The 22,758-nt window shown below is 36.0% G+C and overlaps 1 protein-coding gene across 4 annotated transcripts in view; it reads left to right on the top strand.

Annotated features, from left to right (window-relative positions):
* Pcca (propionyl CoA carboxylase, alpha polypeptide) overlaps positions 1-22,758 on the top strand; it is a 401,509-nt gene that overhangs the window by 212,463 nt on the left and 166,288 nt on the right. For all 4 annotated transcript variants that reach the window (XM_005374054.2, XM_013516015.1, XM_005374053.2 and 1 more), the window contains exons 13-16: positions 8,335-8,478; positions 9,708-9,782; positions 14,201-14,269; positions 15,793-15,868. In XM_005374054.2, the coding sequence (XP_005374111.1) occupies positions 8,335-8,478; positions 9,708-9,782; positions 14,201-14,269; positions 15,793-15,868 (364 nt within the window). The remainder of the gene's footprint in view (positions 1-8,334; positions 8,479-9,707; positions 9,783-14,200; positions 14,270-15,792; positions 15,869-22,758) is intronic.

Genomic DNA, 22,758 nt, shown 5'->3' with positions numbered 1-22,758 from the left:
GCCTCATTTATCTTTCTTAACAGCAGGGTAATACTCAGTTGTGTACAAGTACCCATTTCTTTATCCATTCATCTGTTGATGAGCATATAGGCTGATTCCAAGATTTAGTTATTATGAATTGTGCTGGTATAAGCATAGGTACACATATATTCACTCTAGTATGATACTTTGAACTCTTTGGGGAAGATACCCAAAAGGGAAATAGGTGGGTCAAATGGAATTTTTATTTCATTTTATTTTAGTTTAGTTTTAGGTTTTTTTGGAATTTCCATACTGATTTCCATAGTGGTTGTATCAGTTTATGTTCCCACTAACAACGAAGAAAGGTTCCTTGCTCCCTGCAGGCTTGCCAGCATTTGTTATTGGTTGATTTCTTGATGACAACCATTCTTTCTGGAATGAGATGGAATCTTATTTTGTTTTGTTTTTTTTTGTTTTTTTTCCCGGTACCGGGAACCGAACTCATGACCTTGTGCTTGCCAGGCAGGCGCTTTTGCCACTGAGCTAAATCCCCAGCCCGAGATGGAATCTTAATGTGCTTTAATTTGCATTTCTCAAATGGCCAGTGATGCTGAAAATTTTTTTTGTGTATTTATTGGCCAGTTTGTATTTCTTTACCTGAGAGGTGTCCATTTCACATGCCTAATTTTTGATTGGGTCATTAAATTTGGGAAGGTCTAACTTCTTTTGGTTCTTAATATATTCTAGATGTTAGTCTTTTGCCATTCTGTAGGTTGTGTCTTCACTTTATGGGTGGTTTCATTTGATATGCCAAAGCTTTTTAATTTAATGAGACCCCATTTGTTGATTCTTGGTATTATTTCTTGTGCAACCAGGATTTCATTCAGAAAGTCTTTGCCTACACCTATGTCTCTGATAGTTTTGCATATTTCCTCTTCCAGCAGTATTTTTGTTCTAATGTTGAGATCTTCAGCCCATTTTGATTTTAGTATAGTGTATGATGAGAAGCATGAATCTCAAGTTCAGTTTTTGGCATTTGTATAGCCAGTTTTCCCAGCACCATTTGTTAAAGAGGTTGTCTTTCTTCTAGTGAAGGGATTTGCCCCCTTTGTCAAAAATGGTGTAACTGAGTATGCCTGAAGTTGTTTCTATATCTTCTGTTCAGTTTCATTGATATATAAGTGGTTTTTTTCCCAGTACATGCTGAATTTTTCTAGTTTTTTTTTTTTTTATTTTTTTTTTATTTTTTTTATTAGTGGCAGGGTCTCCCTAAGTAATTCAGGCTGGCCTTGAGCTCGCTTATGTTGCCTAGTTTGACCTCAAACTCACGGCAGTCCTCTTGCCTCAGCCTTCTGAGTGCTAGGCTTGCAGGTGTGGGCCATCGCATCTGGCACCATGCTGTTTTATTAACTGTAGCACTGTAGTATAAATTGAAGTCTGGGACTGTGGTGTCCCCTGCCTTGCCCTTGTTGCCTGGAACTGCTTTTGCTATTCTAGGTCTCTTCTGTCCCAACTGAATTTTAGGATTGTTTTCTTCAGTTCTGTAAAAAATGTTATTGGTAGTTCGTTTGAGATCGCATTAACTCTATGTGACAGTTTTAGGATTATGACTATTTTAACTATATTTGTTCTGCCAATATAGATTGGTTAACTAATGTGTAAAATTCCCTTCTGGGAAGGGAATCTGGGCATTTTTGGCTTTGGATAAAAATTGGCCTTTTGAAGTTGTACTTAGAGAACATGAAGGATAGCGTCAGCCAGAACTATGTTCTGGGACATTTGAAGTCAATCTCCTGGGAAACTGGGGATACAAAGTAGGACCTGTTGATGCCTTCTCATATTATTTACGAACCGTTAGTTTGCTAGGGCTCCTTTAACAGGTAGCTTAGACTAGGTGAATGAAACAACAAAATTAATTTTCTCATAGTTCTCGAATCTCCAAAAGTCCAAAATCAAGATGTCACTAATGTTAGTTCCTTTTGCAGGCCTCTCTCCTTGGCTTGTGTGAGGTCTTTCCGTTGTGGTGTGTGTTTCTGTGTCTAATCTGTTCTTATAAAGAACTCAGATCATACTGCATTAGGGTCCACTATTATGATTCCATTGAAACTTACCTCTCTGAAGACCCCGTCTCCAAGGAACAGTTACATTCTGAGGCAGTGAGGGTTATGTGAATCTGTGTGTGTGTGTGTGTGTGTGTGAGACACACACACACACACACAATTCCATCTATAACATTTCCTTTTCCTTTTTTCATTTGTTTATTCTTGTGAGGGTCAACAGGGGAGCCCCATAATAGAATCTGTGTGGTTGTCATAGCTCCTCTTGAATATAGCCAGTATTTTCAAGGTGAGTTTACAGGAGTGGTCTGTTGGGGACTATTTCCCAACATGCTTTTTGTCTTTGATGCCTGTGTATCAAAATCTAATAACTTTAGATCTTTATTTTGAAATCCTATATTCTCAGGAGGTAGAGGTTCAGCATTTAATAGGTACATACTAGATTCTGTTCTGGACAAAGAATCTCTCTGAACAGAAAGAGCAGAACCAAAAATAATGGCATCAGTTATCCTTCCAGGCAGGAGTAACAACAAAATAAAAAGGTAGAGAACTATTATATCACACACCATTGTGCAACTCAGTTTTATATAAGGGGACAATTTCCTCATATTTCAATGGGTAATCACACCTGTACTGCTTTTCTGAGCTGAATCCAACAAGTTAGGCTTAAAAAAGATAGCTTATGCCAGCCACCTCTTTGCAATATCTGCAGTTTAGACTTAATGTAATAAAGATATCACTTAAACATATATTAATTGAAAATGACATTATGTGGATATTAAAACAATTCATATTAAAAAATTCATATTAGCCTCTAACTGAATATATTTTGTGTGCCCTGTGCCTCCTCTGTAAAATGACAGTGGAGTTTTGAAAAGTGTGTGAACATGGAGGGATTTTATAAGTTACAGCGTGTCATACAAATGTTAGTTATGGTAATATACATTGGGTTTTATGCTTGGGGGAGCAGTTTTTGCTTTGACTAAGCAATTGGGTCACCACTGACTAGCTGCCAAAAATTCTTCCATTCAAGGAATGCTGACTCTTTCTCATCACCCTCCATCTGTACAAGGCCAACTTAATTCACCTTCATCCATTCTACTTTTGTCCACACACTTTGCTCTCGTGGAATGCCTTCAGTGTTACTTTTCATTTCCAGGTAACAGGAATATGTAATTAAAATTTGCCTGAATCTTGCTCCCCTGGAAGGAAACTTGCTTATTATCTGGTTACCTACTTTTAAAGTTTTAGAAACTATTAATATCAAGTAACATATTTCAAAGTGTAGGTCAGAGAAATCATTGAGTAGCTTATCTCCTCTTGGACAACTGTTTTTATTTAACACAGCAGGAGGATTCTGGCTGAAAAGAAGCATGTTAATCAAGCTAGATCTCTTTATTTTAATCATTTTTATAGTAGGAAAAGCAAAAGTCTTATATTGCTTTTATGTTGATTAACTTTTATGTATTTTGAAATATTTCAAACTTTTTATAGGAAATTTGCAAAAATAAAAAGAATTTTTGAACTCCCTTCACTAACATCTGCCACATTTGTCTCATCTATCAATATCTGCAGTACATACCCATGCACAAGTGTACTTTTTACTTGCAGCATTTCAGAATAAATTGTAGGCCTGGTGCCCCTTTACTCTCAAATATGTCTGTGTTTCCTAAAAACAGGAAAATTTTTCTATATAACGCAAATATCTATCAAAAATCAGGACCTTAACATTAATATATTAATCCTGACATTAATATAGTAACTTTAATATATTACTGTCATCCTATCCAAAATTACACTCATTTCACGAATAACTTCATTAATGCTTTTTAGAGTAAAAGAAAAAATTATGACTCAGGATCATTTATGTTTAGATATTATAGCTCTTTATTCTCTTTGAATCTGGAACAGTTCCATAGTCTTTTTGTCAGTTAAGATCTTGACATTAAAAAAAATACTTTTAGCTTGGTTTATTTTCTCATGGCTGGATTCCATCTTTGCCTTTTGGGCAGGGTACTCCAACAAGTGATGTTTCTCCTATGTTGATGTGTCTGTGAGCACCAGGCAGGAAGCAGTGATACCCATTTATCCCGTTACTGGAGATGCTGCTTGATTAAGGTGGTATCTTTGGCATTTCTCTACCATACAGTTGCTATTTTCCCCCTTTTCATTAATAAAGCATCGTATAGGAAGATACTTTGAAATTTTGTAAATATTGCATCATACTTTCATGCACTAGTTTTGGCATACTTCCTAGTTTATATTTAATGAGGTATAAGGCTAAAGATGATAGTGCAGTGTCAGAATTTATGATCCTAATTTTTAAAGTCATGGAGGTGGATAACGACACCATGCCAAAAAGATTTACTTTTTTCTAGAATCATTACCACTGAAATTAAGCACTCAAAAGTGAAACAAAACCCAGTTTCTCTCACTGTTGCATTTGACAGACTGAGTTATTTTTTTGGGAGGTGCAGTTCATAGAGATAAGTAAGAGGGAGTGGCAGGGAGGTCTAGAGACACTGATAGCAATGACAGCTTGATGGTGTTAAGAAGACAAAACTAAGTGTATCTGTCTTGAACTGTTGGGCTCAAAGATTCCTCCTCTGTAGCTGGAACTATAGACATGTGCCACTGTGTCAAATTGAGACAAAATTTCATTTATAAACTTCATTCTACTAACAGAAAAAACTAGCCATTTATGACCACCTAATGTGGCTGTGTGAAACTGTACACTTTCATTTGACTCGTGGAACATGATTCAGTCCCATGATGGGGCATGTAGTTTTTTCATGATGAGCTGGGGTGTCACCAGTACAAACTGATTTATTAACTGTTAATAGACCCCATAGTGTGGCAATACCTTGGTGAATATATTTCAACCAAAAATTTGTCGTTGAGAATTCAAAATGCTAACTTGGTAGATTTACTCCTTTCTTTTTTCCTTGTCTTATCTTTTTTCTATTCTTTCTTTTAGTTTTTGGGGATAGGGTCTCACTATGTATTCTAGGCTAACCTCAAACTCACAATGATCCTCCTGCCTCAGCCTCTTGAGTGCTGGGATTAAAGGCAAGCACTATCACACCTGGTTTATACCTATGTTTTTAAAAGGGTTGATTAGGGCTTATTCTTACCAAACCACAAGATTTGTATACTTGAATGTTAATATATTAATGTACAATGCAAACATATACTATCTGGTGGATTACATATTCATGTTTTTTTTTTTTTAAAGGGCATTTGTCTTGGGTAGGGAAAGCATGAAGCCAGGTTCTCATAAATTTGCTTAGTGAGAATAGAGCACAAGGATACAGTTTTATGTCTTGAAGGTTTAAGGCATTGTTTATAAAATTATCTTCCGTGGAATTCTCAGCCCATAAAGATACTCTCTAAAGGTAGGAGGAAGTGTACAAGATCTTTATTTTAGAGAGACACAAGACACAGGATGTGTTAATGACTGAGAATTTTTCTTACAAAACCTGTTTAACTTAAGATTAACTTAATGTTTCCCAAACAGAAGTGACACAGAAACAGCCACTTTCCCCTATAAAAGCTTTCCTAGAACATGTTGATTTGCACCAGACTTCTGTAGTTAACATTTTTCTTTGAGATGGGAGCAGATGAACTTTTACCTAACACTAGTTTTTGACTCATTTTTTTTTTTCTATAATCTTTGTTTTAGTCCACCATCTTCTACCTTCCTTTCTTCTCCTCTCATCTCTCCCTCCCTTACTTTGTCTTCCTTCTTCCTCAAGATGTTTTCAAAACTTCTGTTAAGCTGTACTTTGACCTGGGAGCCATTTTCTTCCTTTGTATATTTCTGTTTTGATCTCTTAGCTATTGCATTTAACTTGTAAATGGGAGCTATGGCTAAATTCTTGGGAGTGGGGGCATATATGTGATGATTTAAACAATTTTACCCTTTTAAGATTCCTGATGATAATTGAGTCTAAGGCATTCTTTCACATATCTTATTGAATACCTTTAGGGTTCTGTGTCTATAGAAAGCTTTCGTCCAAAAATATTTAAAATGACAAGTTTTGCTCTGAAAAAGATACATTTTTTTAATCTGAAAAATTTAGAAATTTTAAAACTATTTCATAAACTTTGATAATACATGCACCTGAATAAATACTTTTGAAAAAATCTGTAATTATTGATGCCTTTAAAAGCTAGTTATTGGTTTAGTCCCTACTTTAAAAGCTATTAGTTTAGTTAGTTCTGTTTTGAAGTACTTGAAACTCATTAATTTAGATTATAAAATGTGTTTTATTTCTGTTTTATAACATTAATTTTGAAACAAAGCTGTCCATATTTGAATTCTAGTCAAAGGGGGTTTAGTGTACTTGTTTTTCTACATAGCTGCTGTATAGTAATGTCCCCTAAGATAAAATAGACCCTTGTAATAAATTGGGATCTTTGAACTGTCATAGTGACACGTTGTTAAAACAACAGCGTGCATTGTACAGCCTTTGCTAGCTACTGTATGCTTTCATAGGTATTTCCTCATGAAGAAGAACAGGAAAGTAGTGTCCTCTGTGGAGAAATTCCAGCCCCACCTCTGCCACTCACTGTAGTGTGGCTGAATTTGTCGCTCATTCATTTATTTGTTCCATGTATATTTACTTGCTTCAGAAATTGTACGACTTACTTTTCTGGGCACTGGTCACAGAAAGAGAAAATTAAATCATTCAGTTAACTTTTGAAATAGTTTTCTTGCTCAGCAAGGTTGTAAAATTGTATTGTTGGAAGATACTGGGCACATAGTAGGCTCACCTCTTGTGTAGTGTGCTCAGATGTTTTCTCCCATGAAATTGGTTTCTAGCGTTAATAAATGGGCTTTATACTTATTCCTTTTTTTATTATATTTATCATAGACAGTCTTATTTCTGACAAAACATAATTTACTTTCAAAATATGTATTTTAAACTGCCTAATAAGATCTTTGTTTAGTGTCACATTTCTTTTACAAAGGATAAGTGCTTATTTTAGCAATGATTTGTCATTAAAATTATGTCAAAATGTCTTAAAATGTTGTTGAAACTGTAAACAAACTCATAACACACACAGAGCTAATTATGGATGCCATCTGTTTATTTTTACCAAGGTTTTTTTTAAAGACCATGGCATTGTCTGTTTATAATAAGCTTCAAGATTATTATAATGACTAAGTCTTGTCCTTCAATTAATGTAGCTGAAGATGGGAAGATAATTCGTTTGTTCACTGACCTTTTCCTGTGTCCATGTGTGAAATATGACATGTCATGATAAGGAAACTATTGTGATAAAGCATTTAGAACTTAATCTTCACAAGGAAAAAAATTAATATCAAAGTAGCAAATGTGAGGAAAGTTATTTTAAAATTTTAAGTCTGATTCAAGGCTTTAGCTCAAACAGAGTGTCTGTTCTTTGCTGGTGCTAAAAGTGCCTTTTTTGTTTGAGGGAGGTTGCTGGGAATTGAACTCAGAGCCTCTTGTACCCTAGGCAAGTGCTCTACCACTGAACTACATCCCCATCCCCCTAAGTGGCTTTATTTTCACTCAAACTTAGGAATTTGCAAATGATCAATCATTTTATAATGGCGTGTATTTTTTGTTCGTGTGCCTATGTGTCAGCACATGTTTTTGTACATTTGTATTCCATGTGTTACTATTCAAGGCCAAGGACTCCCATGACAGCTTCAGCCAAAAAAGTTATCAGCAGTTTGCTGAAGGAGCAGAGTGATTCACTAGCTCTGTTTTGTAATTGTGCATACTAAGCACTACCCGGGCCAGTCTGGAGGGAAAGCAACCTGCGGGATCCATCTGCTCCTTTCTGCTAAGCTACACTGATGCAAGAGTACGCTAATCTGGTTGCTTGTCAGGACAAGTTAGTGAAAGCATGCAAGTGGGTGAGACTTAGGCTGGACTGGTGCTCTGGAAAATCATAAGCTGCCCTAGTAGATGCCATGTTAATTGTAGCAGAATAGGTTGATAATCAGCCACTTGGAGAATTGCAACAAAATAATTGCGTTTCTCTGTTGAGAATCAGTTTCAGATTAAAATTATTACATATTTTTAGACAAGTAAATTAAAATTGGGAAAAGTAATATAAAGTGATAAGTACTTCTTAGGTGTTAGTTTTTCTTACTGTGATCTGTGTACCATGTTTTATTTATTCTTTCATTTTATTCTTGCTGAGGGTTTTAAGTCAAGTATTATTAAGTGTTTAATGTAATTGACCTCTTTTACCTAAAAACATTTCAAAAATTCTCATATTTATTTCTATTTATTTACCTTTTTCTTCACCTACTGACTGGCAGATCTTGGCCTTGCAGGTTGAGCATCCTGTCACAGAATGCATTACTGGCCTGGACCTAGTCCAAGAAATGATCCGTGTTGCTAAGGGTTACCCTCTGAGGCACAGGCAAGCTGATATTCCTATCAACGGCTGGGCAGTGGAATGTCGGGTTTATGCTGAGGTAAATAAATGATGTTGGGAGGAAAGTTGGTTGTGCCCAGAGTCAGGAGACCTGGTACAGCTAAGCAGCAGGTAAAGCTAGAGTTTTATATTTGTGTCAAGCATTTGATTATATAACTCATAATTAAACCAGAAAAATTTTAAATTATTTTACCTAATTTTAAAGAATCAAATTCAGCCAATTTTCATATATTTTTGGTTAGGAAATAGCTACTGATCCATTAAGAGGGAACAAAGCATTAAATACTGTTACGCTTGAATGGACCATCGTTTTTTTGTTTTGTTTGCTTTTTGTTTGTTTCCGTGTCTGCATCAGCAAGAAATACAGTTAAAAAGACCCTAACCTGGGTACTTGTTAGTTGATATTTTTTCTTTTAATTTTGTCATTTATGATTACATGTACTTTTAATTCATAATTTTAATTATGGGTTTTACTCATAAAGTCTTAGTTCAATACTTTTATAACTATATAAGTTACGTAATAGCACATTCAACATCGGAAAATGCTTTTCTTGAGTGGTTAAAACAAGAACACAGAGTAACATTTGTACTTTTACTTTATGACACACAAAATGTCTGTCAATATAAAAATATCACTGATGTGTGTGATTAAGAGCACTGAAGGTTGTTTTGAAATCTTTTTAAAGTAGCTTAAAATATGTTCTGTTGTGGTTATTACTGGTCTTGCTTTTTATTACATGTTGAGTGGTGTGCCTTTCTTATGACAGTGAACTTATGTATTACATATTCAGATGACTGAAGATATTTACAAGTGGAATACATGTCTAGAATCACGTGCAGAGTTTCTTTTTAGGTCTTTATTTGAAGAACCCAGATTCTCATGTTTTACCATATGTGAGCTGTTTTGAGAAGTAAGAAAAACAAATATCTTTAGTGAGCCACATTTGTTGTTCTGAACTTGAGTATGTTTTGATGTAGAGCCTAGGTTATTTTATTTTTGCCCAAGGCATTCTAAGAAGTTTTATAAAAAGTTGGAATTTTACCAATTTCAATAAAGTATGATCAAGGTCAGGCTAAATTCTGCTTGTAATTCTGTTTGAGTTTTTAAGTATACTAAGTTGTGTAGAGGATAAGACAGTAACATTCTGAAATCTGTGATTTGGTAAGTACTGTATGTTAAAACTAGACCTATAAGTGTTCATTGTATTTAACCTTACTTGTGCTGCTTTATATGTCAAAGACTGAGCTTCCTTTCCTTTGAACTTTCAGGACCCCTACAAGTCTTTTGGTTTACCGTCTGTTGGGAGATTGTCTCAATACCAAGAGCCTATACATCTACCTGGTGTAAGTCATTAAGTTGTAATATCAACGAGGGATTAAAGTCTTGATTTATGTTGTACTTTTATGTTGAAGCAAGTCAACCCCGAAGAGTGTGAACTGAAGGACAAGTGAAATTCATGGGGAATCAGTTTTTGAGTTAAGAATGTTGTTTTGGTATTTCACAGTGTTCAAGAAAGCATTCACTTGACAAGGGAAGCTCAGAAACATCCGATTGCATAAATGATAGTTTACAAGGTTATCAGTCTCTTGAAAATCATCATGACATAGCTCATGGAATCCTAGGCACATGAAATGAGTGTTTCTGTGTGTTTCAATTTAATCTTTTTGGTAAATCTAATTTAACTTCCCTGTATAGTCAGAGATCGGGAAGCTCAAACACAAAATCAGCTTGTTAATTGAACTGGATTAAGGGAAACAAAGTGTGCCTCATTCCATTACGTATTTAAAAAATACATATTATTTGCATCAGTTGAGAAAAAGTGACCACTATTTTATTTCACAGTTGTTTACATTTAATAATTGTTCTTTAAATAGTTGTTGCATAAAAAGAACAAGGACATACCGTTTCTCCTAATGAAGGTAATAAGTACATATATGTGACATTATGTTAGCTAGTGGATGACAAGGCTGTACCATCTGTGAATATGATTATTCCATTTGATTACTGGCAAGAAGATGGTGAAAGATTACAGGAAGAATTCTAAATTTGAAGATGTTATTGGATATGTGATTTATTTCACTTTTTAAATTGTTTTTATCCATGTGCTTTCTAAAGGGACTTGACCCTTTCTGGGCTTGGAGACTCCATGCTGTGTTCAAAGCCTGAAGCCAGAAAAAAAATTGTAAAGATTTAACAGGCATTATGTGACGTTAAATAGCAGATGAGAAAACAAGTATCATAGGGACATAGCTAAACACTTTTTTAATCAAACAAAAAAGTATTAAATAAGAATTCATAATGATTACTCTGGTTGTTAGAAGTTTTCACCATGTTGTAATAGCTAACAGGATGTCAAACATTTTGCCCTCGCAAGTTTTTGCAATTTGCAATTTTCAAACGTGAGACCTGTTGAAAGTACAAGTGATAATGGACAAACTATACCCCCTACAGTCTTTGTCCCACCAAATCTTTCTTCAATTAATGCTGCAGCAGGAGTTTTATGTAATAACATTTGCAGTTGTGAGCCATCCATAGAAAGAAAAAACAATTAAAATGCCTTAAATGTTCTGCTTACTGCTGTTATTTGCTTGTGTGAATGTTGCATGTCAGCTAAATGGACCAAGGAATAGATAAAGTGATTGGGTGCAGGAGAGTGCACACTAAGCTTTGTCTATCATTATTGCTGGGAGCAATCAAATTGATGTCAGCAGGACAGTAGATGCGTTGACAGCTGTAATTATGTATCTCCATGGTGATCACTTTTGGCCTGTCATGGAGGCCCAAGAGTCCCCTCCCTTGGAAGCATTTAATCAGATTGGGCTGTCACTTGTCAGGTAGATATGGCGGGCTGGGAGTTGTGCTTAGGGGAGAGGTGAACTGAGAATAAAGGGTGGGAGATGTCTGGTAGTTTCCAGGTCCGCTGTGGTACTGAAGGAAGAAATTTTAATTACGTTAGAGGTTTGTGAGCAGTGGTTTGAGAATCTCGTACAGAGGTGCTTGGGTGTTTTTGTTGTCATTGTTGCTTATTGTCCCTCCTTGCCTTTTTAAAACTAGATCAGTCCGTTTCACTTGAGAAACTGTTTTTGACTCTCACCTTTTTTGGTCACTTGAACACATACTTCAGAGTTAAGTAATGGTTTGTAGTTTTCATAAGCATCTTTAAGCCAGAAGTGTATTAATATGACAAACCTGAAGATTTTCCTTTTGATTTTTGATGATCATATCTTGTAAGTTTACTTTCAGATCACAATTTTGTTGTGTTTAGAGATTTGGTTGGGGTTCCACTGATTTTATTCTTAAAGTGTTTAATGCAAATTTATATAGGTTTGTTTCCATGGAAAAATGGACACTTGATTTGACTTTAATTGGTTGATAGAAGAAAAATATAGCTGATTATTTAAAAAAAGCTGTAAACTATAAATTATATATTAGGATTGTCATGCTTTGTTACAGTTTCAAGTTGGAAATGTTGATTTGCTTATATGTGTTATTATATATAATACATTTTTATTTTACCATGTATGTTTTTAAGTTAAAATGATGTACTTTCTATGATCATAATTTTATTAAGTATTAAAGACAGCTATAGATAGGAACCCTCAGTAACTTAACTTTTAGGATAGTAGTGTTGAAGGTAATTAAAATTTTAAGTTATGCCAGGTGTGGTACATTTCTGTAATCCCAGCACTTGGGAAGCTGAGGCAGGAGGATCACCGTGAGTTCTGGGCCAGCCTGGGCTACCTAAGTGATGAACTCTAGGAGATATAATAAATATTCTTCATTGCCTATGTTATTTTACCATTGGATTGAACATCACATTTTCTTTCTAGCTTTGTAGCAGTTTATATAGCAAATGATAGATACATTTAAGGACAATATCAATCTCAACTTTAAGCACAGCTTTAGCAAGTATGCTTTGGCTTTGAAGGTATATAGTAGAATTAGCTCTTCAACTTTTTGGTACTAAAATTAAGAAAATGAAAATGCACAGCTGTCTTTTCTGTTCTGTAACCTACTTGCCTGCTGCCATTTTGAGACCATTTAAATTTTAGGAGAAGGTGGATTATGATCTTACTGCTTTTAAAGCTGCTCTACTAATTCTTTTCAAGTTTTTATCAACACTGAATTTCATATTTTATGTCTCAAAGTATGTTTTAAGAAAATAGAAAGCCAACTATATTTTGTAAGTATCCTGAATGGCCTTCATTTAAAGTTAACATTTTCATATATGAATGTGAATATGACTATCCATATTTTTGTTTGTGTTTGCAAATACAGAAGTAAAAGCCCTCTAGGTATGTTATAATGTTGTCTTTTAAAAGCTCACAAAGAGAATAACAGTGTGTGATTTTTAAAAAGAGAATGAGCCTATGGCTTATCTTCTGATGTCACCATGTAATAAAGCCATCATCAGACCCTCATGTGGATATCGTAGACAAGAGGTTCTACATGTGGTCCCTTGATAATTGCCTAAATTAAAATATTAAAGGCCTAACAGCCGCTGTGTTGACCTTTTTCTGCCTTGCCACAGACAGATGAGCTGCTGTTTATTAGGAAGGCTTCTTCCCACAGGTGATGGGCTCCACACGTTTCCGCTCCTCTCTTTCTACCCCTTTACAATGTTGGGCATCAAAGTCCTGCTGTTTTAGCAGCTTCGATTGAATTCCTCTGTCCTCAAGACCCCTGGGATATGCCTGACACTCTTAAGTATTTTGATTAGCTTTTAAATATTTCAAGTTCCAAAACTTAGTCACAATAATTAATAAAAATTCTGTCCTCAGCAAACTGCTCATTTAAAAAGTTTTACATGGCTAACCTCTGTGCCTTACTGCTGATATCAAGCTGCGAGATGAAAACAAGAATCAGTGATGGACTGACGAACTTGTTGGTTGGTTAACAGCATCAGGCTTTTCCAAAGATATTTTGAGCTTGTGCTGTTCCCCGCCACCCCCATAAAAATTGCCAAATCAGAACTCTAATTGGGGCTGTGTCCTTACAAAGCGAAGCCACAGGTAAAGCTGTGTAAACATTAATGCCTCAGGGAGCTAGCAGAAACAGAAAAACAGTGTTTTACAGTTGAGAGGGTGAGGCAGAAAAGAAAGTGTTGCAGACATGAAAGGCCAAGCCTGGTGCCTGTGGTGCTGAGGGTGGGCTTAGCTAGGGCCTGCCTCGCACTTTCAGAGGTCCAGTGGGAAGTCCTGCCGAAGGGGTCTCATCCCAGCTACTTGTCGTAGGGAGACACTAGACCCATCCTGACCTATATAAAGATTTTGTTGTTACATACGAAGATTTTGTTGTTGCCCGCCTGCCTTCTTTCTTCTCTCTCCCTGTTTTTCTTCCTTCATTCCTTTCTTTTTCTTTCTTCTTTATTTTTTCTTTCTCTTTCTTTCTCTTTCTCTTTTTCTTTCTCTTTCTCTTTCTCTTTCTCTTTCCTTCCCCCTTCTCCCATTCTTTTTCTTTCTTTCCCCTTTTCTTCTTTTTTCTTTACCCTTTCCTTCTCTTGTTCCTTCCTACTTCCTTCTCTCTTCTGTTCATTGTTCCTTGTTTAGTGTGAGAACAACAACAAAAGTTATACTGAGTATTAACAGATCAAGATCAACTGATGTATTTTTAGGTTGTTTTTCTATTGTCCAGAAGCCTGGAATGTTACTTGAGAGTGAAACTCTATCCATTTCCTTCATAGAAATTAAATTTGTAATTAAAGTATATCTACCCAATTGGAAGTTTCTTTTGTTTATTTATTTTTCGTTTTCTCTCTCAGGTCCGTGTTGATAGTGGCATCCAACCAGGAAGTGACATCAGCATTTATTATGATCCTATGATTTCCAAAGTTAGTTCTAGTTCTTAATTGTTTCTTCTGGTTTTCTTCTAACCAAACAATGCACATATTTAATTGCAAAGTCTGAAATTGAGCCTTTCTCTGAATCGTGTACCATAATTAAACAAGTAATTATGCACTGATAGAAAAGTAAAAGCAGAGCATTTTTCTCTTGAGAAACTTCAAGTTCACATTATTTTGTAATACTCTACTTACCAATCAGATCATACCAACTACCATCACCAGTGTGCTTGAGCACACATGTGTGTGTAAGCACACACACACACACACACACCCCTAACCAATGGCACTGATCCCATTCACTGCAATGAGAAGGGATTAAATTGCTTTTTTCTGCCATTCCTGAAAATTGCTTAAAGTATCAGTGGCAGGTGTTACCACAAAGGGTCTTAGGCAGTGTTTGTTAGAATAGTTTTGATCTTTTCAATTTTTGTAAGTTACTAATTAAATAGATTTGATATAACTAAGTGTTTTTTCTGAGATGCTGAGATCAAACCTAGGGCTATGCGTATATTAGTCCAGTTAAGTTTCATATAAGGGTGTATGGTGTGATTTTGCCCACTCCCTTTTCTAAGTTTTAACTTTCCATATTAAATAAATAGCTATACTTAAAATTTTCAGTCTTTACAATCTTAAGACTGTAAAATATTTCAGTAGTTTAAAACTGTGGATTTTATTTGAAAATCCTGTGTTCTTTGAAATGTTAAATCTACATTGACGAATGATTTCTTCAATAAACTCTGTTTCTCAAGATGGTTTTTTCCCCAAGTATACTTTTTAATGTAGTAGTTGTAGTAAGTAAATTATTTTTTTTCTTTTTTTATACTGATATTGTTAAAATAAACCTTAAATCTTTTTGCTTATCAGAAAAATACTGTTTAATATAAAAAACAAAATACATGAAATATAAATTGACTTTTAAGTAGCCATGTCTCCATTTTTAGATGAATGTATTTCTGTTCAAAAAATAGACTAAAATTAATTTTCAAATTGATTTGGTAAAAAAATGATATTGAAGAGATTATAAAATTTGCTAAAAGAATTGCAATCTACAGATGGACTAACAAAACACCAGAAAAGTTGTTAGTGAATAGGTAAGGTCTTGTTAATCTGTGTGATATACATATAAGTAGGCATAACAGATACAACCGTAAGACCTTCCTGTTTTCCTAATACTAGTACCCTTCTGTGGTATATTATGTATAAAACTAATTCTTAAAATAGATTTTTATTCTGTCCACTTTCATATTTAAATGTTTGTCTATTTTTTAGTCAGTTATGAAAGCGATAGCTATTTGGGGTATAAAATTGGGAAACCACAGAAAGAATAGGGTAAGTCAAGTCTGAAATAGCTTGATTTTAATATTCCTTTATCCAAAAACATCACAATGGACGTATTTTTATATTAAAAACCAAACCACTGTGAAATTTCAAAATTTATGTTGTGGAAATAATGTGAAGTATTTAACTTCTACTGTACTGAATCATTGAACACATTTTTTGTTTGCTTTAAGTTAATCACATATGGCCGTGATAGAACTGAAGCACTGAAGAGAATGGAGGATGCGCTGGATAATTATGTTATCCGAGGTAAACACCAGACATTTGTGGTCCTGTTATCATATATGGTATCCAGGGCTAGAAAACATTTTGAGATTTTACTATGTAGAGAATTGTGTGAAACAGTTGCTTACTGTGTGTTTAAATAGAAATCAGAAAAGCTTGAATTAAACTGATGTACTAAGTATAGTTGTTTCATTTTCTTTAGTAGTCTTGTACTTTGCATATATAACTTAAGCTATTTAATTAAACTTATGTTGTGAATTATTTCCTAAATGAGCATGTAGTGTTTTGTAGTTATGTACTGTATGTTAAATGAGATACAGTGCATTTTGATAACAGTTTTGCTATGTTATTGTCTATGGGGCTTTCTGTTTGTTCAAAGTGGGAAATTTGTGTCTAGGGGGATATAAACCCTAGTAATGTACATTGACTACATTTAGGGGTAGAGAGAATAGCTGTTTGCTTCTGATTAGAGCAAGATATAGGCTGTTTTCTAAGAAATGCAATTTTGTTTCTTCATGTACATCTCTGACAATTCTACTACCTAAGAAAATGTCCTACAAGGCTTTAGAGTATATAGTAATAAGTAGGAGCAGCCATTACATTTAAATAATTAAAGAAAAAGCGTGTGTATCACTTTTCAGGAATAGATCATTCTCAGTTGTATTAGCAGCTTTCCAGTAGTGATGCAAAGATTACTTTTGCTGAACGTAAATTCTCACCAACTTCAGGACAGTGGACTTTAACATCCAACTTAGTTTGAATTTTGAATTAATAGTGAGTGTCTCAGAACATTCTATAGAAAAGGCTGGCTACTGTATAGTTTTACTCTTCTCATGTTACACTGACTATCATGCTGGGACTGGGAATTAGATTTGGAGGTTGAAAGGTAGAACAATCATGGGGTACTACTGTATTGTCTCCCTGAAGACCCAGTGAAGCATCTTTGCAAGTGTCAAAGGTCTCCCTTTGAGTTTTGCCCTGAGGCTTGTCCAGTGAGCTGAACCTTCATTGGGTAGAGTGGGTGGGTGGGGCTCTGTTCTCAGGGCACATCCCACCTTGAGACTGGAAGTCCTGCTCAGTAGTGGACCATGCTAGACCCTTACTTTGCCACTCTGACTGAGTGCCTTCATGCAGTGAACAGTTTGCACCACTGTACAGTATCATCCCAGAGGCATTTAGTGGTTTATTCTTTCACACATCCACCTTTTCCTACTCATTTTCATCTGATGTCAATTCAGTTATGCGATGCGTACTTTTCCTCATCTTTTCTCTTACTAGATGAGTAGAAATTTCTTCTCTCCTCTCCCTTTTGCATCAGCCTCTTTTCTTCCCATTTAACTAACAAGTGGTGGTGTGATTCTGTCTAGCATAATCTCTCTTGCTAGTGATTCATCCCTTTTAACTAAAGGAAAACAGTCAACTTTAAAGAGAACCTAGATGTATTTGTAGTAAAATAGGTAACATTCATATCCAGAACATCTAAAAATGCAAAGTCCCCTTCAGATTCTTTCTAGTCATTGTGTATTTCCTTTGTAGCTGTGATTATAGAGCTTTATAACCTGGCTTTGTAACTTTGCTCTGTTACATTATTTTAACTGGAAAATACATGTTTTCTCCATACATTTGGCATTAAAGGATCTATTTTTTTTTTTTTTTGGCAGAAATAATATTGCTCCCTATAATGATAGTAATGCATGTTTAGAACACCTGTGTAATTTGTGTGTGTGTGTGCGTGTAACTGTGCGTACGTAGACATAAGTAAGTTGTTTTTAGATGCCTATTTCTGGCAGACTTTAATGTATTTATAAGAGTATCCCATGGGGGCTTCCCTCCTTTTTTCTTTGAATTTTTTATTGTGATTATTGAATTGTTAGATCTTGATTAATTTACATTTTACTGTAATAAAGGTCAAAGGTACAATCAAGACAGTGTGTGCAAGAATATTTTGTCAGACCACATTTCCATTAAATTTTTATATAATATGACATATTGGCATGGAATTTGGCAGTTTATCAAAATTAGAATGATGGTCTCAACTAGAAGCTATTCTCAGTTGCCTTCCGAAAGGAATGTTTTTTCTTATTTACAGAATACACTGTGATCCGATATTTTATGCTTAAATAAACATATAGTAAAGCTGAGCATGTGGTACACTCTTATAATCCCGGCACTCAGGAGTCTGAGGCAGGAGGATTGCTGCAAGTTTGAGACCAGCCTGGGATACATAGTAGATTCAAGTTCAACAGAACTGCCCAGTGAAATCTTGTCTCAAAAAGGCCAAAAAATAAAAGTATTTTCCATCAATTTACTTATACTACTTACTACACTTTATATACAGGTTCAGCAGTTACTTTTTAAAAAATATCGACTTCAATAGCAAGAAGGATGCTGTCTTAACTTTACATGTATCATGTTTAAAAGTATATTTCACTGAACAGATAGATTTATCCAGGCTTACTTTGAAATTTTTGCCTTTGAGTCACTGTAAGATAACAGAACCAGACAGACCTGGGCCCACATCTTGTCCTGATGCCACTTAGTTCTGTTGTGACTTTTGTTCTATTATTTTATCTCTGTGAGGCTCATATTCCACCTTTTAAAATGGAAGGATAGTCTCTGCCTTATGAGTCAGTGGTGAGATTTAAGAGACTAAGAATGTATGTGGCTTGGCACTATACTGCCTCCTGTTGTCCAGTGACTTTAGTTCTGATCTTCTTTCATCGCAATAATGAAAGCACCTATTTAAAAATCATATGTCAGAAATTAGTATCAATCAATTAGTGAAGTGAAATGTTTTAAATCATAAACATTTATGCCCATCATATGTCATTCCCAATACTGTGTTTTGGGGTATGTGGTCTCAAGGCAACCTGCCCACCACTTCTCCAAAGCATTTACTGTCATGGAAAGTAAAGTATTAATTGTGTAATTCATAGGTAAATGTTGGAATATCCCATAAGAATATGAGGAGGATGAGGGCACTGATGGTGCTTATCTTGTTTAAAAGCATGTTACTGCGGCTTAATTGTGTCTGGAACATGATAGGTGATAGACAGACAAAGGTGATACACACACACACAATATGAGAGAATTTATTTATTATAAGAAAGTAAATATTTTTTGAATGAACGAGTGATGCTATCCCTGATTGCAAGTAGTTTCTACTAAGTGTGAAAAAACACACTACCAGGTAAGTACACTAACTTCAAGAGTGGGAATTCAAGGAGGGGCCTATTTTTCTTTTCTCACATTTCCCTTTGATCCTTTGAAAGTAACATGAGGACTGCTTTAGGATTCATAGTGACTCTATTCAGAGTATCTCACTTTGTGCTGCTGTCAAATGATAGCCCAGAGTGGCAGCATCTTTCAAAAGACTGGGGGCTTACCGCTGAGTAGGTGAAATAATGGGGATGGCCACATTCAGGCGTCCTTGGAGTGTGCCTTGCTGTAGTTGGGAAAATAGTCTGGCAGAGTAGGTTAAAATAAAGTATGTACCTTTTCACTCAGCTGCTCAACATTTGGGAATCTTCCCTGAGAGTTAAAAGACTGAATTGTGAGGTGATGGTCTCGAGGACGTCTGCAACAGCATTGTTTGCAGGAGCCCAAATCCCAAGTAGCCTCATTGTGCACTAAGTGGACATATATTTGAATAAATTACAGTGCATTTTTATTATAAAGCACTATACAGCTGTGACTTGAAGGTTTGTCCACACATAACGTTTACATAGAGGAGCAATTTTAGGATACTGTTTGGTATATTTTTGGACTAGTTAAATGAACTGCCTGCCATCCAAAAACATTTCTCATTATATTGGGATGAGCACAAAGAACAGTAGGAGAATATACGTGTCATATTTTCCTGTTTTTTTTTTTTGGAGAAGTTATTTTTTGTTTGTTTGGTTTTTTTTTGGAGAAGTTGTGTTGTCCTGGTTGGGCTTGGACTCCTGGGCTCAAGTGACTCTTTAACATGTGCTTTATTTCTCCATTTTTCCTTTTCTTTGCCACTTCCTTCTATAACTTCATTCTTGCTCTTTTTCCTTCCATTCTTTCCTGGTTTTTTTTCTAACCCATTTTTTTCCTTTACTTTTTAAACATTTAATTAAGTTCATTGGTATAATTTAAGTCTATACAATGATCACATTCATCATAGGGAATTTGTACCTGTACGGGATAAACCTTGATTTGTCTTTTTTCCTTCCCATTCCCTCCCATCCCTTCCACCCCTCTTCCCCTTATTAACAAAGCTTTGTGTCCATTTTTATCTTTCTTTTCTCACTTTTTCTTTTTCTTTCCTTCCTTTCCCCCTCCTCCTCCAAGTTCCCCTTCATTTTGAATAGTTTCTTCTCATTTCACCATATCTCTTGTATAATTTGGTTCTTACTCATACTTTCGTTTCTCACACCAGTAATCTCAGCACTCAGGAGGCTGAGGCAGGAGGATCATTGTGAGTTTGAGGTCAGCCTGGGCTGCATAGTGAGTTTAAGGCCAGCCTGAACTACATAATGAGACCTTGTCTAAAAAAACTTAAAAGGAAAAAAAATTTCAGTACATTCTAATCCATTTGAAGACAGTTGCAAACATTATGACATCACTCCTAAATATTTCACTGTATATCTTAAGGTTAAGAGTCCCTGAAAACCATGATGGTGTTACCACACCAAAGACATTTAACTAATAATATTACCTATGGAATTGTTTATGTACTAGTCTCCCCAGTTGTCCTTCAAAATGTATTTTTATCTGTTTTTTAACCCTACCTGTGGTCTGAAGTTTACCCAATACCTTTGGTTATGTCTCTTTATTCTCTTGTCCTCTTTTGTATTTAATTTCACTACCATTTTAGGGGAGTCTGGCCACCTGACTTGTAGAATGACTGTCCCACATGCTAAATTGGAGGTGTCAGTGTTGGTCTACTACAGGGATGTTGGAAGTGAGCAAAAAGGATGGAGGTTGTAGCTGGAATGAAGCTGTCTTTGACCTGGTGATTTTGAATACAGTGCAGCTAAAGGTTAGATTTTAGGATATAACTGTGGTGAAGGTAATTGCATGTGCCATCTACATGAACAACATAAGTAAGGGTTGGAAGAGTTGTTAATCAAGTAATATAAATGCTTTAGTGATATGCCAAGGATGTTGGCAGATTATAAGGAATTGAAGATGATTTCATAGCCAGATAAAATAAGCCTCAGAGTTAGTAGAAGTTTCTCCAAGGACTGGAAGAAGTGGTGTTCTAGAAATGGCAGTTGATCGCAGGAGGTATGTGAAAGTTGTTGTTGAAGTGATTGTCCACGAGGGCATTGAGGTCTTTCCTTGTGGCAAGGAGGTAGGTGGAATATGACACAAAGATGCCAGATATATGGTCGTTTTTGCTGATCATGGAGCAGCCATCTCAGAACATAGTCTGGGATGGCTTGGAAATAGGAAAGGAGTGTTTAGGAGCAGCGGGTAGTTGGGACAGCTGAGGAAGCGTATACTTGAGGAGGTAGAGAGTGATTCCCTGAAGTGTCTTGTAGAAAAATATTCTCAGCGACCTTTGGAGGGGGCTGCCTCTGTACTGAATCTCAACAATTTGATTCTGTTTACTTTTCTTTGGCCAGGCTTTGCCTTGGCACTGGCGTTGATCTATGGTCTGGTGCAGTAGCTTCCTAAATGGGCTTAGTGTAAATGCTTTTTACTTGTACCAGTCCATATTTCAGTGTAGAAAATCATTTTTTAAAACACTAGAATAATTAATCATCATGAATGGAAAACACATTTTCTCTTCACTTGCAACACTGACACCAAATGTCTGGAGATTTTCTCTCCAGCAGAGGAATTCAGTTCTCTGTAGAAACCAACTAGGTGTGCTAGCAATTCAGTTCTGCCACCGTCTACCTGCAGTTGGTGTCATAGCCTGTAGGTTAAGGGCTCAGTCCTATGAGACAGCCCCTCTTTATGTGGGGGTCCAATGTCCCAGATTGCCACCTGCGCTTCTCCCTGACCCATTACAGATGTGGAGTTCCCACAGACCCTTTCTCGGGTTTACTAATTTGCAATGCACGTTAAGCATAATGTTCAAAAAGTTTTAAATTTTGGAGCATTTTGATTTTGGATTTTCGGATTAGAGATCTTAAACTGGTAAAATCTATTTTGAAATCTGAAACCCCCCCAAATCTGAAACACTTCTGGATTCAAGAATTCATATAAGGCAAACTCACCTGCAGTGGCCTGGAGATCTCTGGGGAACACTTTGTTTACTCTTACAGGTTTATTATAAAGGGTACAACTTGAGAACCACCAAATGGAAGAGGTACTAGGGCAAGGTATGGGGAGAGGTGCGCAGTGTGTATGTCCTCTAAGATCCGATTGCTGTTTTATCATCTCCTTGTGTTCATCAGCCTGGAATCGTGCCAAATTCTTTGGTGTAGCGTTTTTTGTTTTTTTTTGTTTTTTTTTTTTTGTTTTGTTTTTTTGTTTTTCTCCGGTACCGGGAACCGAACTCACGACCTTGCGCTTGCCAGGCAGGCGCTTTGCCGCTGAGCTAAATCCCCAGCCCCTGGTGTAGCGTTTTTTATGGAGGCTTCATTAGATAAGGCTATTGCATAAATCACTGGCAGCTGGTGATTAAGTCAGGCACAAGCCCCACCTCTAGGCTGTGGTGAGTGGGACAGGAGTGGGGTAGGTGGTTTCCACCCCCTCGTTACATGGTTAGTTCCTGTGGCAACCAGCCCCTATCCTCTGAATCATTTGTAAACATAGGCTCAGGTATGGCTGAGAAGAGCTTATATCTCACAGATCATGAGATCCTCTCACTCGTGTCATCCAAGAAATTCTATGGGTGAGTGAGCTCCTCTCACTCCTGTCATCCAAGAAATTCTATGGGTTTTATGAGCCCATACCAGAAACTTGGGACAAAGACCAAGTACTATATACGC

This window comes from Chinchilla lanigera, unplaced genomic scaffold (assembly GCF_000276665.1).
Source record: "Chinchilla lanigera isolate Chin_1 unplaced genomic scaffold, ChiLan1.0 scaffold00003, whole genome shotgun sequence".
Classification (NCBI taxonomy): Eukaryota; Metazoa; Chordata; class Mammalia; order Rodentia; family Chinchillidae; genus Chinchilla; species Chinchilla lanigera.
The sequence above is the reverse complement of the archived record's forward strand: the minus strand, read 5'-3'. Positions and strand labels throughout refer to the sequence as shown.